Below are 15,259 nucleotides of genomic sequence, written 5' to 3' on the forward strand. Positions count from 1 at the left end.
TTCTCTTCTTCCCCCTTCCTTTCTTCTTCGATGGAAAAAGGAAAGGGGGGCGCCACTTGGGGAAACCCCAAGTAGGATTCGGATCCTACTTGGGGCGCCCCCTGGCTGCCTCTCCTCCCCTCCCACCTATATATATGTGTGTGTGTGTGTGGGGGGGGGGGGGAGGGGGCGCCTAGCACACACAACATCAATTGTTAGCCGTGTGCGGTGCCCCCCTCCATAGTTTACACCCCCGGTCATATTCTCGTGGTGCTTAGGCAAAGCCCTGCGCGGATCATTTCACCATCACCATCACCACGCCGTCGTGCTGACGAAACTCATCTACTACCTCGACATCTTGCTGGATCAAGAAGGTGAGGGACGTCACTAAGCTGAACGTGTACAGAACTCGGAGGTATCGTACATTCGGTGTTTGATTGGTCGGAGCTAGAATAAGTTCGACTACATCAACCGCGTTGTCAAACGCTTCCGCTTACGGTCTACGAGGGTACGTAGACACTCTCTCCCCCTCGTTTCTATGCATCTCCTGGATAGATCTTGCATGAGCGTAGGAAGTTCTTTCAAATTGCATTCTATGTTCACAACAAAAGTGTCATCCTAAAAATACCGTATCAATCATTATTCTTCTGAGTGTCTACTCGTCCAAAATTGGGTGTGAGGCCCGAACGGGCTTAGACACAATTTGTAGAATCGGTCTATCTATGCACCATAGGGTATACCTCTGCGATAATCTAGCATTTCTCACCGGCAGCTTTATCTTCCTAATGCAGCCTTCATGTTATGTTTTTGTGACACAAATATAAAATTGTAACTCGGAAGGGGTATATTTTTGTGGAAATATAGTGATCAAATTGAGTGTGTGAGCAAAAATCATATAGTCAGTTTGCAAAATATGAAATTGACTCGGTGGTTTCTTCTTTTTGGCCTGATTATGTATATGTTGATTCTTTGCCTATTGGTTGGCATGTGTTGCATTTTCTATACTTTGATTATATGTTCTCTTTTTATGCTGCAAAACTATCTTGGATTCTCACTCATGGTGAGCTTTGATTTTTTTTAAAGATCCTTGTTCTTTTTTTATGCTACAAAACTATCTTGGATTCTCAGTCATCGAAATTGACTCAGGGGTTGGCACATGTTCATGTATTTGCATCACTATGCCATGTAGTGTATATATAAAGTTTGTGTGTCCGCAGTGGTTAATGTTTTTATAACTTTTTAGTTAGATACATGATTCATATATTCATAAAAATAATTGTAATGATTATTCTGTCCCACTTTTATTGTAACCAATTTTTTGTTTTACTTGATAAATTAGTCAGAAAATGAAAATAAGAGCTGACATAGTCCAGCGGTGTGGCGGGGCGGGCCAACCCCTCTAGTTCATATTCACCATCGTATGAGCGTGAAACATCGCTAATATGAATTTTTTAGCACACATGAACATACCAACATCGAGCATTCTGAGTAAGTCCTTGGCCTGGGGCTTCACCCGAAGAAGCAGGGGTTGCAGTAGCTGCCAAATCTTCTACTGGTAAATGGACAATTGAATATTGTAGTTGTAGGCATCATCAGGGCACGAAGCATCTATCCTCTAAGGATCATTCGAACAAGATCTGCAAAATGGTTGTCATGGTTGTAGGTTTTTTATAAATGAATTAGTTTCCTGTCGATTTCCATTAAGAAACGTCGACCAGTTTACAGAGAAAGTAGATAACATAGAAAAATAGAAGGGGGCAATCAGCTAAACTAGCTTTACTATGCCATATCGGGCCAGAAAGAGACTACCTACAGCTGCACCTAGATTATGACAAAGTATTACAAGTGAAAAGGAACATAACAGAGTTTTCAAAAACATCCATGCAAGGACACACCCAAAGGCCAAAGCAACAAATCAAAGCCACGGGTGGAAAGCACCAGATCAACAAACTCCCACTAAAACAAAAAACAACTCGAGTTCATCCAACACCAGTCCTTCTTCTCAAGGGGTTTCAGCGAAAGGCTCTCTGCATAAACTTCTTCAATAATTTGCTTAAGCGACATCACTCCTTGCTTAATCCTTCCTTTGTCTTGGTTTTCTGCAATACAGTCCAAGCATGAAGATAGTAGCAAAGTCTATAAACCCATGAAGCAGGATTGTCATGAAATATTTTATCAAAACATGCTCTATTACTAGTCTCCTATATAGTCCAACAGAAAGAGTGAAGCCCCAGACAACACAACTTTCCTTTGATATTTAGGGAAGGATTTAACTGAATTCCTCTCAGATGAGAAAGGCTAGGTTGGATATTTGGAAGACGAAAATCACAAATCACAACATGCCTCAATAGTTTACCACAACACAATACAAAAATAAATGATCAATCTCTCCTTAGCCCAAAGAAGTCAGAGTCTTTATTTCATGTCCATCATGTTCTCACCAACTTATCTTTGGTTAAAATGTTGTTCTTAAGCATAAGCCAAAGAAAAAAAACTTGATAGGGATCTTAAGCTCCCAAATTGATCTATATCCAACCAGCCTTCCAGCTGTCAACCATAGATAAAACTCTCTCACCACAAACTTGTTGTTACCATTGAGAGAGCAAGTCACTTCATCCTGGCAATCACTAGATTCATGCTCAGGAACCAGATGTCTTGGATTCTCTCACTCATCAAGAGTCTCACCATAAAGGTTTCTTCTAAAAGCAATCCATCCAAACCACTTCTCATTACAAACTGGAGAGTAACATTCTTGGTGAACGTCACGTTATAATGCTTGGCAAGCTCTCTACGAGAGATTTATCTCCTAGTCATTCATCTTCCAAAATAGTGTTTTCACCCTATTACCAATTACCCTCTTTGTCATTGCTTGGAAGAAATGGTAAACATTAACTAAACTTTCCCAGAAATGTGAACCTCCATCGTGAAGGCTTCCAACATGACAAAGATTTCTTGGTAATGTATTTCTTGATAAGCATCTCCTGCCACAAACCTTCAGTGTTCTCAAATTTCCAAATCCATTTAGTTAGGACGCGTTGATTCATGACCTCCAAATCAATAATTCTCACACCACCACATCTTCTAGGCACGCATACAACAACCCAATTCACTAGGTGATACTACCTCACATCCTTAGATTGCTCCAACACCATCCTAGCTCAACTGGAATCCATGTTCTTCAGGATCCCTTTGGAGCTTCCATAAAGAGAGGCATGAAAAGGGGGATTTTGCTTAGACAAGAGTTCACCAAAGTCACTCTATCTTCTCATCCACTGGATCTCGCTGAGCATTGTTAAGCTTCTTTGTATCAACAGGCATCCCAAGATATTTCATGAGAAGCTTCCCAACTTTGCAAGTGAAAATCTCGTAGTATCTCATCTTCTTTTAACACATCATCTCCCAGGAAAAATACCTCACACTTATGAAAGTTAATCTTCAATCCAGCAACTTGTTCAAATATACACATAATAATCTTAAGATTCCTAGATTCTCCAAGTTATCTTCAAGAAGAAAAATGGTATCAAATGAATATTGAAACGGAACAAATCCTCCATCAACCAGGTTAGGGACCAAAAAACTAACCAATCAATTATGTTGGGACTTCTTTATCATCGAAGCAAGCTCATCAACAATGATGTTAATTAAAGGAGAAAATTGATCTCCTTGTATAACCCCCTTAAAAGTGGGGAAGTATGAACCCATCTGATCATTTACTTTGATGGCTACTCTCCCTCCTTTGACATGTCTCATGATCCAGTCGCACAAAACATCACTAAAACAATTAATTTGCATCATCTAGTATAGAAAAGGGCCACATCACCATGTCATAAGTTTTCTCAAAATTTAACGTAAGTAACACACCACACATTTTCTTCAACTGCAATTCATGAATAGTTCATGAAGCAGCACCACTCCCTCCACGATGTATTTATCCTTGATAAACGCAGTTTGAGTCTTAGCACTTACCATCAATCACCAAACCCAGCCTAACTGATAAAATCTATGTTAGTGTCTTATAACTAGCATTTAGCAAACAAATTGGCATCTATTGTTGAATTGATTCAGCATTTTGCACTTTAGGTATCAAGGCAATCACTCCATGATTCAGCATCTCCACATCCAGTTCCCCTCCACGAAAGTCAATAAACAATTCTTTTAAATCATCCTTGGTATCTTCCTATGATTTTTTATAAAAACTCAATAGGCAGTTCATTAGGGCCAACTACTTTATTGTGTTTCATCCCAAAACATCCTCCTTGAGCTCCTCAAAGCTGAATTCTTTGGTAAGAAAGCTATTTCATCTTCCGTCAATGGTTTTCACTCCAAATCCTCTAGTTTAATAGAGGTAACTTCACGAGGCTCAAAGAGATCATTATAGAACTAAGTAATGTATTCTTAACTAACTCATCATCTCCCTTAATTTCTACTCCATCTTTGAGCAGAACAGCAATGCGATTTTTCTTCTTCCCGCCACTAGCTTTGATCTTCAAACAAAAAGATTATCCTCACCTTCAAGAAAATCCTTTCACTGGCCCTCTAAATCCACTTTATCTGCTCATCTCTCAACAACTTCTTCAATTTGCTATCTAGAACCAACTTTAGTTCATTCTCAGTGTGAGACAAAAGGTGAAGCTCACTCTTCTTATACAACTCATCAAGCTTACACATAATCTCTCTTTTAAGGTTTTTGTACTCTCCTTCCACATTAATGTGCCATTCTTTCAAATGCCACTGTAATCTCCTTGCTTTATCTTGTCACTTATCAAGATCATGAGGGCCATGGTTAGAAGAATTCTAGCCTTTTCTAACCACATACATAAAACCATCCCTCCCAAACCAGCAAGTCTCAAACCTAAAAATATCATTGTGTGGTGGGACTATCACCAAATTTAGGTGGGCAAGAGCATGGTGAGAAAAATCCATATTTAAACCAATTGCAGCTGCTAATGGATAAGCAATCTCCCACTTAAATAAACCAACACCCTGTCTAATTTTTCATATGTGGGAGGGTCTAAATTATTAGCCCATGTGTATAACGTTCCTTGGAGTTGCGCCTCTTTCAAACCATTGATGTCCATGGTAGAATTAAATGTGTGGGTCCATCTAGGTAGGATGCACGACTTATTTTCTTCTTTGTTTTTCCTGATAATATTAAAATCACCACCCATTACCACAACTCATGTTTATCTCCTTTCTAGGAAGGGCCATAGAAAACTATTAGATTCCACTACATCATGTTTTTTTCCTTTACCTACATTCTAACATCATGCAAATATATCTGCCAAATATTTAGAACCATATGTGCAATCACTTGGTCTTGATCTTCTTGAGACAAGGTAGAGAATATATCTGATTTACATACCACAGTCTCAAAATTGTTCATTACCACAGTCACAACATCTGCCAAGATAACAACAGGTATATCCGGGATAGAATCACGCTGCTTAGCCTGTATTTGACTACCCTGATCAAGAGCCTTTTGTTTCTTCATATATCTCCCATGTTTGTCAGATTCTTTATGGAAAAAGCATTTAGGCATCTATGTTTGTCAAGGCCGTAGATGGCAAACCAACATGGTTGATACCAATTTAATCCTCCTAAATACATCTATTACAAACTTAAATTCTGATAAAACAGATGAAAATACTCCATTTTATCAGTTACAACACTATGACATATTTATTTGTTGCTGATTGAACATTTGCAATAAAGAAAATTGATGTTTGCTAATGATCATGTGTACCAAGAATCGCAGTATGATGGTTTAAAACATTCTTGGACCTGAATACACCTACTGCCCAATTTTTTATGGCTTGACAAATGAGATTGTAACCAAAGTGTTGTATATGTAGCAACTTTATCTGCCATTTTCTTAGTTGACATCATATGTCTACTTTTGGCACTCTCACACTCTCCTATCTAGGACTTGAGTGCTTTATACTCATCATGAAGAGTGGTGGAACCCTTATACCATTGGATTGGCACCATCACCTAGCCATCAAAACCTACAATGTAGAACATATTTAGCCTAGAGTACTCGATACAAATATCTTTTTCTACAACTTACTGGCATTTTCATTGGATAAATATAAATAGTTGTTAGATGACCTTCAGGGAAAATATCTAGCCACTCTAAATGGATACTACACGGCGAACATACCCAACGGTCTTGCCATGGGAAGAATTCCTCAAGTTTTATAAGCATGCCCAAGAAACAATGGCTTGTGAAGAAAATTAACAAAGTGAAACAAGCATGTATTCATGACCCCATTTTTAATTTGGAACTTGTTGAAACAAACATCAAAGAGTAAGTACAAGATCATATGTCATTTTACTACTTGTTCTGCCACGCCAAATTAGTGTGTATCTATAGAAGAAGGTGTTATTCGACAATGGTCAAACCTATGGAGTTGATATCAAATACATTTGTACTAGATGTTTGTTAGTGTGAAGTATTGGAAATAAGAGAATCAATATGAGAAGACATCATAGTTTTTTTTCTATATGGAGAAAACGAACAAGATCTCTCCCAAACGTTGAATCAATTAATGCACATGGTATTCAAATAATTTCACTAGAATAAATCAGCCTATAGAAGGAGAACAATATAATTTCACATGGTTGAGAATGTGTAGATAGAAAGAGCTTAGGCCCAGTTCTTTTGGCCGATTCTCCAAGAATCTTGAGAATTGACCCTCGACCCAGCTTCTCGCGGAATGTTGAACCCATATTTTAAAAGAACTCAGCCTTATTCTTCATCAGTGGTTGAACTTTCGCATTAGATGTTTGTTCGTCTCTAACTTTCCCGAAGCCGCAGTTGATAAGAGACAACATCACTAGCTAACTACTACCCATTTATTCCATTTTATATGATGTGTTCAGTTTTCTCAAAAATCAAGCATTTTCATCATTGACCAAATTTATGGGAAACATCGTTAACAGTACCATTAGGTACAACATGAATTTTTTTCTTATCTTGTTTATTTTATGGCGTAAATACCAATAGTTTTTTCTATGAATTTGATTGGAATTTGAAAGATTGAATTTTGAGATATTGATACACCTTCTAAAAAGTAATAGGGGTAGTACGCAAACCTTTTCTCTGGCTAACCCGGACAATGATATGAAATAATTGCAGAAGGAAAACAATGTTTGAAACAGACAAAATTACATGTCCATGTTTCATAAGTTCTATTTATTTTAAATCATCTGCAATTTCGGTCTCCTTTTTTTGCAAATAGCAATATAGGACTTTCATCATAATGAATTTCATTTGGCTGATGCCACTACTTCAAAAGTTCATACTATCATCGTCGCTTTGAATGGGAGTGGGTCAACCAAAGCAACGGCTTTAATAAGATCCTAATTTTGGCAACAACAAAGAATCCTGATTTTCTCGTTCTTGTTTTCATTTTGAGAGATGATGGAAGGTTAAGTAGATATACATATTTTCCATTTTAATTTAAAGCTCTGGTGTAACGGACCATCAAGATCGTAATTAGAAATATGGGACGTGAAGTTTCTACACCCAGGAGCAAATGCTCCTGGTGTGAACAGTAAAAATGTTGACAAAACATTCAGAAAATTCAGTTTTTTGTGTGTGGCATACTTTCACAAATGTTTGTTGTGCATGCAAAATTTCATCGCAAAATCACACTGGTGGAAGGTGTGGTAAAAACCAAAAACAAAAGCATTTTGGAGCTCTGATTTGTTTTTTTGGCACGACTTCCACCAATGTGATCTTGGGATGAAACTTTGCATGCACAACAAACATTTGTGAAAATACTCCCTTCGTTTTTATTTAGTCCGCATATTAGCTTTGGTCAAAGTCAAGCTTTCTAAACTTTGACCAAATTTATAAATAAAAATATTAACATATACAATAACAAACCAGTACTATTAGATTTATTATTGAATGTACTTTCACATCATATATATTAGTTACGATAAATGTTTATATTTTTTTTCTATAAACTTGGTCAAACTAGATGAAGTTTGATTTCAGTCAACTCTAATATGCAGAGTAAATAAAAACGGAGGGAGTATGTCACAGAAAAAATTCAGAATTTTTTGAATTCTTCCATTTTTTTTTTTGATTTTACGGTTCACACCAGGAGCATTTGTTACTAGGTGTATTTTCAGGAAATATGGCCTTATTCTAATGTCCACCGAGAGATAATGAGCCGCTGGCTACAGTAGCTCGACGGGCTTCCTCCAGTCCGTCCGATCCAGGAACAGTACCAGAAAAACTTGAGTGTACTGAAAATACATTGAAGGGCCTTTATGACAGCCGGCCGGACAGTGTCTACAGTCACAGGTCGATCCATGGAGGCAGGTTGGCAATTGCCCAACCATTTTCAAGTTCATTTAGCCACAGCATCGTGTACCCAGTTGTGGCAACGATGCTACGACGATTCACATAAAAATGTCTGTCTGTCCGCTCCACCTGTGAACACGGCGTAGTAAATGATACCTTCAGAGTTCAGACCGCTTTTTTCTAGACAGCTGCTGAAACAGCAGACACAGCGCAACAATGAAAGCGGAGCAGAGCGGGGTTAGCCCCACGTCCCGGCATCCGGCCGACCTGAAGGAAAGGTACGTGGCGTCGGAGGAGGAAGTTGCGGTGCGCCGATCGATCGATCGGTGGTTCAATTGGGATCCAACCACCAGCGCATCGCGCGCACACCCCATGTGCCACGCCCGGCGTCGGCCGGTGGCTGCGCCGTGCATGCGCCACGCGTGGAGCGGCCAGTTGAGAGCAACGAACCACCGCTCTCGAGGCGAGATCTCGCGCGCCAACAGATGCAGATTCAGATCTTCTCCTTCCCCTGGCCTTCCCCTAGGTGGCCATTATTGGCTCCCCGATGTTACTTGCGACTGCAAACTCCGGCCGGCCGCACGGGACGCACGGCATGTGGTGGCCTGGACTGGCCTCCTGCTCTCGAGCGATCGGATCCAACCACCTCCCCAACAGACCCTGCCTGCCGGCACCGCCTCGTGTCAACCGAGATCGTACTACCACGTTGCCCTGCCCGGCCTTCCCAACGGAACCGACAGTCGGGACATGACCGGTGGCTAATTAGACCTGGCCGAGTCCTCGTACATGGCCAGATCATTATGGCATCATGCGTGGGCGTGATCACCACCAGCGGCGTCACCCGCAAGTTGGATGAATCGAACCACTTGACAAAGAAAACTGGGCGCAGCCAGCCGAACGAACGTACGAAGGTTTTCTTTCTTCTTCTCTGTAATAAAGAAAAGAAAAGGATCCGTGACCGTCCGGTGCGTAGAGTACGGCCGAGGGAGAGAGGGGCAAGGCGGGCGGGGCGGCCATTGACGGGGTTCTCGGCCGCGGGGGCTGCCCGCCCTTTGGTGCGTCGCAGGGGGACGAAAGGGCAACGCCGTGTACCGGATCGGCATCGGCGGAACGCTGCGGCGGCCGTTGTGCGTGTAGAACCAGCGGAGCGAAGACCGTCCACATGCGCCGCGTCACCGAGTCAGTCCCGTGCTGCCGCCGGTTTAGTCATTCGCACGTCGCCGGCCGCCTGCCTTTCCTTTCTTTACCCAGAAACAAAATCGTGGATCACAGGCAAAGCTCGCCGGCCTAATTTATTCCCGTAGCCAGCATAGCTAGATCAGGCTTTCGTTTCGTTTCTCAAGGGAATTTACCCCATCCATCAGACGCTGCAGGACTGGACTGGAGCATTTTTCCTTCCCCATCGTGGCGTGGCTGCTTTGATTGCAGCCTTTGTACTTTACCCCGCAGCGGTCGAGCCCTGCAGGGCAAAGTTTGATCCCATCCCAACCGGCCAAACTCCCCTGCTCCGGGAACACCATGCTTTCAACTCGTGTGAGACCTCCACCGCCCGAATATAATATTTCCAACTCATACTATGACATCTCCAGTATGCTCCTGGTTGTAGCAAATATCATCGACATTATTGCACGATTAGACAGTGACCTGTCATCGGGAAGGACAGGCCCGAAAGGGATCCCAGCGAGGGAGAGGACAGCCACCACGTCATGCCCGGTGCTCGAATATAGAAAAAAGAGGAGAAAATTATGAACGGTCAATCTCGCCTCGCGCTGTCGCGCAAACTCATTTTTCAAGTGCCATTGACAAAATTAGCCGTCGGGCAACAGCTAGCTTCGGCGAGAAATACGATCCATAATTTCTTGTCTGGCTGTCTTCAATCAACTGTGTCTATAATATTTTTAGTGGAGAGAGAGAGTGTGTGTGTGCCCAGAGTCCAGACAGTTTGACACGACATGTTTCCACGAGAGTTTCGTGACAAAATCGATGTGTTTGCGAAGACGGCAAATCCAAATGTAATGAAATGGCTGTATGATTTTTCTTAATAAATTAATTAATGTATTGGAGGGGTTTTCAAAAAAGTAAATATATAATTAAACGACAGATTTTTTTTCTCTGGATGGCTACACGGAGACAGCTAACCTTGAAGATTCTCTGTATACATACGTGTGGACGAAAAACACAACGTATAGAAGTATGTATTGTTTATTTGATGAAAAATCAAGACACAACATAGTATTTCTTTTTTTGAAAAAAGCACACACAATATATCTTGACAGATGCATTTGTTTTACAGGTCAACCGTTCCGGCCAGAATTATCCACCCCATCCAAGAATAAACGCCGGAGAATTCCCAGCCTATCTTTTTTAAATAAAGTATAAAGAAACTTGAGGAACACTAGAAGTTTCTGATTTTCCAATCCATCTGGGTGGGCAGTTGAATCACATATGCTTCTCTTTTCCTTTTTCCCCATTATTAAGGTTTGTCATGTCATTAGGTTAGGTCAACGTCCAACGTGCAGGCACCGTATCATTTTAAACATTTCCATCAACGGCCACAAATCCGCATCTGCTTTTTGACTCGTACACTCACACTATTCAAGCATATTTTTCTTGGCCAAAATGAAAGATACTTTAGCGGATTAATTTATTCTTTTCTTCCGTTTGATTAAAAAAGGAAATTATTCCAAGAAGAACATAAATATTTGATGCAATTTCTTCTGGAATCCTTGAGAGATTTTTTTTTTCAGATGACTTTTTTTTCTCTCTACATCATTCATTGGAGGCAACACATTTTCCAGGTTTCTTCCCCACAGTTTTTCATCTAGAAACTTTACATCCCCAAAGGTTAAAAAAAGGGTAACGCTAAGGTTAGCCAAAGGTAAAAAAGAAAATGCTAATCCATCCATCCATCCGTCCGTCCACTGACGCCGACTGATCAAACGGCCGGCATGGTCTCCTGGCGGAGCACGGCGAGATCGGACGGCCCGAAGGACTCGTCGCCGAACCCGAACAGGCCGGCGTCGAAGCCGTCGTCGCCCCACTCGGCCGCGGCCGCGGCGGCAGCCGCTGCCGCCTCCGGCGAGGAGGCGACGCCGCCGAAGGCGTAGGCCCCATCAATCTCGTCCTCGAAGCCCCAGATCTGCTCCCCGAAGACGCCGGCGGGCTCCTCCGGCTCCCAGCCCCCGGCGTCGTCCGACGAGGAGGACGCCGCGGCCGCCGCCGGCGGCAGGCCGAGCTCGTCGTCCGAGGCCTCGAGCAGGAAGCCCAGCTCGGGCTGCGGCGGGGCCAGGTCGCCGGCGCATATCTCCTCCTCCAGGCTGCGCATGACGGAGGCCAGGTCGCCGGCCGCCGCGGCGTCGGCGTCGTCGTCGAGCAGGTCCAGCAGGTCCTCGGGCCGCATCCTCTTGGCGGCCTCCGCCTCGGCGGACGAGGCCGCGTCCAGGTCGGCCTCCCTGGCCCTCTTGTTGCCGCCGGTATACGAGCTCAGCAGCAGAGACGAGGAGGAGCTCTCCATGGCCGGCAGACGAGCTTTTTTTTCTTCCTTCTCTTTCTTGTTTCCCGTCGAGGGGTGGGTGGGTGCAAGGCAACGGACGTGAACGTAAGCAAAGAGCACTCTGGGCGCGAAACGCGAAGGGCGCACAAGATGGGAGAGATCAGAGTACAAAAAGCGGTGCGTGTTGTGCAGCGACGCCGCGTTGGGCTCGGGCTTATATAGCGCCGGGCCAGGCAGCGGGAGTGCGCGCGAGGCGGGATCTTCCAGGGGGCTATCTGTAAAACAACCACTCGTGCGTGCGGTTTCTTTTTCTTTCACGGCTGGCGGTGCGGAACGGCTTGGTAGGAGCGCTACTCCTGCGGCTAGGGGGAGCGGGCCCGGGTGCGTCCGTGTCCCATGTGGGTGTGCGTGCGTACCGTTGCTTTTTTAAGTTTTTCATTCACGTTCTCTCTCCTCTCTCTCTCTCTCTCTCCTGTGACTGTGTGTGTGTCTGACCTACTCTATCTATCTATCTATTCGGGGCGAGATGCCATCTGGAAGGAGGACCGGGGCCGGGAGGGGAGGTGATTTCGTCGCGTCGTGGGGGCGTGTGGTGCGGAGCGGAGCGGCGTGGGCGAGATTTGTCGTCGTCCGTTGCCACCCACCGCTGGATGGATCGCGTGAGGTGAGGCGCGAGGTGGTGGCGTTTGAACGGCGACGGCTACTAAACTTGACTTGATATTCTCCTGTTAAATTTTTCCTCCTTTCCCAAACTAAAAAGGCGGTCTATCTGGGTGGAACGGGCAGACGGGTCGTGGCCTTTGAACGTGAGTGGTGGCCTGGCCTTTCAACGTGGCTCGGATTAGTTTTGGTTTAGCAAGTGTTTTTTGGGGATCTGGCTCTATTTTATCACCGGTGCGATAATTAGCCAGCGCTTCACTTTTATTAGTTCATGCACGCTACGATGCTAAGTATATACTACTTTTTTTGGAGTATAATATTTCAAGAGGGCACAATCATTTTTTCGCAGATACGTTGCCAAAAAAAAAACTAAACTGAAGGTTAAAGAATTGTAAGGCGACCAAACACAGACGTGATGCCATGCCCTCTGGGTCAGGCACTTTATCCCGAATAAACTCGTCTAAACCCAACTTGGGTGCCCTTTGCTTGCGCTATAAATCCGGCCGTGCACGAGGGTGCTTAGTTGTTGTTAGGTGGAAATGTTGGATACCAGCAAGTGTCAAGTGTCAAGTGTCAGGTGTCAGCAGCACACAGTGGACATCTACTCGACACCTACCTAAAAACAACCCTTGCCACCTTAATTAACCCCTATTTGGGGATCAACCTCGAATAATTTACTTTTTGTAACGTCCATTCTTCAATTTAATTGGACCGTACGAGAAATAGAGATGGGCCGCATCCACATCTGGTTGGCACGAACTTGGATGGGAGAAAGAGCGCCAGCCCAACCACCTTTATTTGGGACGGACGGACAACCACGCTCCCACGCAAGCACCAAGCATGTGACTCCAACCGCCCCACCCCATCGCTCAAACCGAATTATCCCAGGGTCCTCCATGCAAACTTGCCTGCGGGTGGGCCATGCACGAATAGAACTGTGCAGGGCTCGTTTTGCGAATACGTTTATCAGGAGGGGGTTCCACAGAAGAATGGTTGCTAGGGAGGTGGCCGTCAAAAGCGCTTGGAGCGTGTGGATCGATGGAGCAGGCGTCACGGGCGCGTCGCCTTTTCTCTGTTCCCATTTATTTTCCCCGATTAAATTCGATTCTCGAGTCCGCTATCCGCTGGGCTTCACGCCCGCGCCTGCGAGAGTTTGGCGTCCGCGAGCCGAGCCGATAGCGATGATTGTTCCCTCGCCAGTCTGTGAGCGGTCGGTGCGGTGCGGCTGCGCTCGCCCTGAGCTTGCTACCAGCCGGCTCCAGGAATGGTTGGTGGTTTGGGTTGGGCTGGTTCTAAATCCAACTTGTGTTTTTCTGATCTATTTTGGAAAGAAAAAAAACCATGGCAAGTTGCACCGTGCATGGTTTGCCTTCCAGATGGGCTGCGCCATGCAAACGGCGTGCTATTGCAAGTCTAACTATGGCGCAGTTTCTCGTTTGATGTCGACCGTAGCCATCATCTGCCCAATTTCCAGTAGCTTTGGACCTCTTCTTACGGGCTGCAAACTATTGACTTTATTGCAGTTGCTACTATCAACCATTATATATTTGTCTCAAAAAAAGATCAACCATTATATGTAGTGTAAAAAACGTTTTACATTATGGGACGGAGAGAGTAGTTTAGAAAGAAAACTGCTGTCTTGCATGGCGTAAAGTCTTGCAAACCAAGCATACGGAAGAGGTTTTCCACGTCATTCCGTGTGCGCGTTCGGCGATGACCTCCCGGGACCGATAACCAAACATGGACTAGCTAGGTCTTGCAGCCACCGATCGAGTCCATGCCGGCCACCATGCCAGAACACATTTTCCGCTTCTTTTATTCAGTTTTGCTAGAACTCATCTAGATGAGATATAATTTGGTCTCATTTACCTTTTATAGCCATTGGATGTGATGCTATAAGATGCGTGTGTGCTGACGTGGGTTGTATTTGTTCTTGTTTTCAAAGTGAATGATACCAAATTATATCTTATCTAGATGAGTTCTAGGTACTCCCTCTTTTATTTCCGGTCCTTGTTTTTCTTTCCTTTTGTCCGGAGAAAGCCGGACTGGAGGCAGACAGCTCTTGCTAGTGACCTGCTAATGGCGACATGAAACCAGATCCAAGTAACCATGTTTGCAATTAATTTGGCCTAACACCCTCCTTGATGGCTCCAACTACAATGGAAGGCTATATATGCTAAATCAAATGTATTCAACCGTAAGCAAGGACGTACTCAATGACGGCTAAGAAAGAAACAACTCTTTCTGTGTGTTGTGAGTTTCTGACTATCTATAAATGCATTTTGACAGATAGTTATCCCTAACATCTCTAGGTTAACATGGAAAATAAATTCAGAATCATTCTCCGGAAAACTTTGTTCTAGCTACACTATTGTGACCATTAGTAAAGAATTATACACTCATAATTAAAATAGATTAAAGTAAATAAGTCACGTCTTTTTTCATGACTGTACGGAACGGATACAAAGGGGCACCCAGTTTGCATTCACCTCTCTCGGATCTCCACATCAATCATGCTGCATCCATGGGATAAATCCTACGCTAGGATCATTTGGACATAGCGGAACAACAGTCTGTGATGATAACTATTCTACGGTTGATGGCTTGCTTGGTCTTGTCAAACGCACACAACTTTAGATTGGTTCAAGGCTAGTGCCAAGTGCCTTGAATCATTACCTATCTAGTGCTTTTTGACTTCTAGTTGTTTTCTTATTTTTGTTCGTCTGGAACCTTCTATTATCCTACGGAAGAAGCCCGTGTTTCATGTGGAAATTACCCAGACTTAGGTTGAATTATGGGGGGTTACATTG

The 15,259-nt window shown here is 43.8% G+C and overlaps 1 protein-coding gene across 1 annotated transcript; it reads right to left on the minus strand.

Moving 5' to 3' along the window:
• Positions 1-10,985: 10,985 nt before the first annotated feature.
• Positions 10,986-11,980, minus strand: LOC119274499. The gene has a single exon (XM_037555203.1). It carries the CDS (start codon positions 11,808-11,810, stop codon positions 11,232-11,234), a length of 579 nt encoding a protein of 192 aa, XP_037411100.1. The 5' UTR covers positions 11,811-11,980; the 3' UTR covers positions 10,986-11,231.
• Positions 11,981-15,259: the final 3,279 nt, after the last annotated feature.

This window comes from Triticum dicoccoides, chromosome 3B (assembly GCF_002162155.2).
Source record: "Triticum dicoccoides isolate Atlit2015 ecotype Zavitan chromosome 3B, WEW_v2.0, whole genome shotgun sequence".
Lineage (NCBI taxonomy): Eukaryota > Viridiplantae > Streptophyta > Magnoliopsida > Poales > Poaceae > Triticum > Triticum dicoccoides.

Excerpts from the sequence above, each read along its gene's own strand:
- LOC119274499 (XM_037555203.1), bottom strand. The coding sequence starts at position 11,810 with ATGGAGAGCTCCTCCTCGTCTCTGCTGCTGAGCTCGTATACCGGCGGC.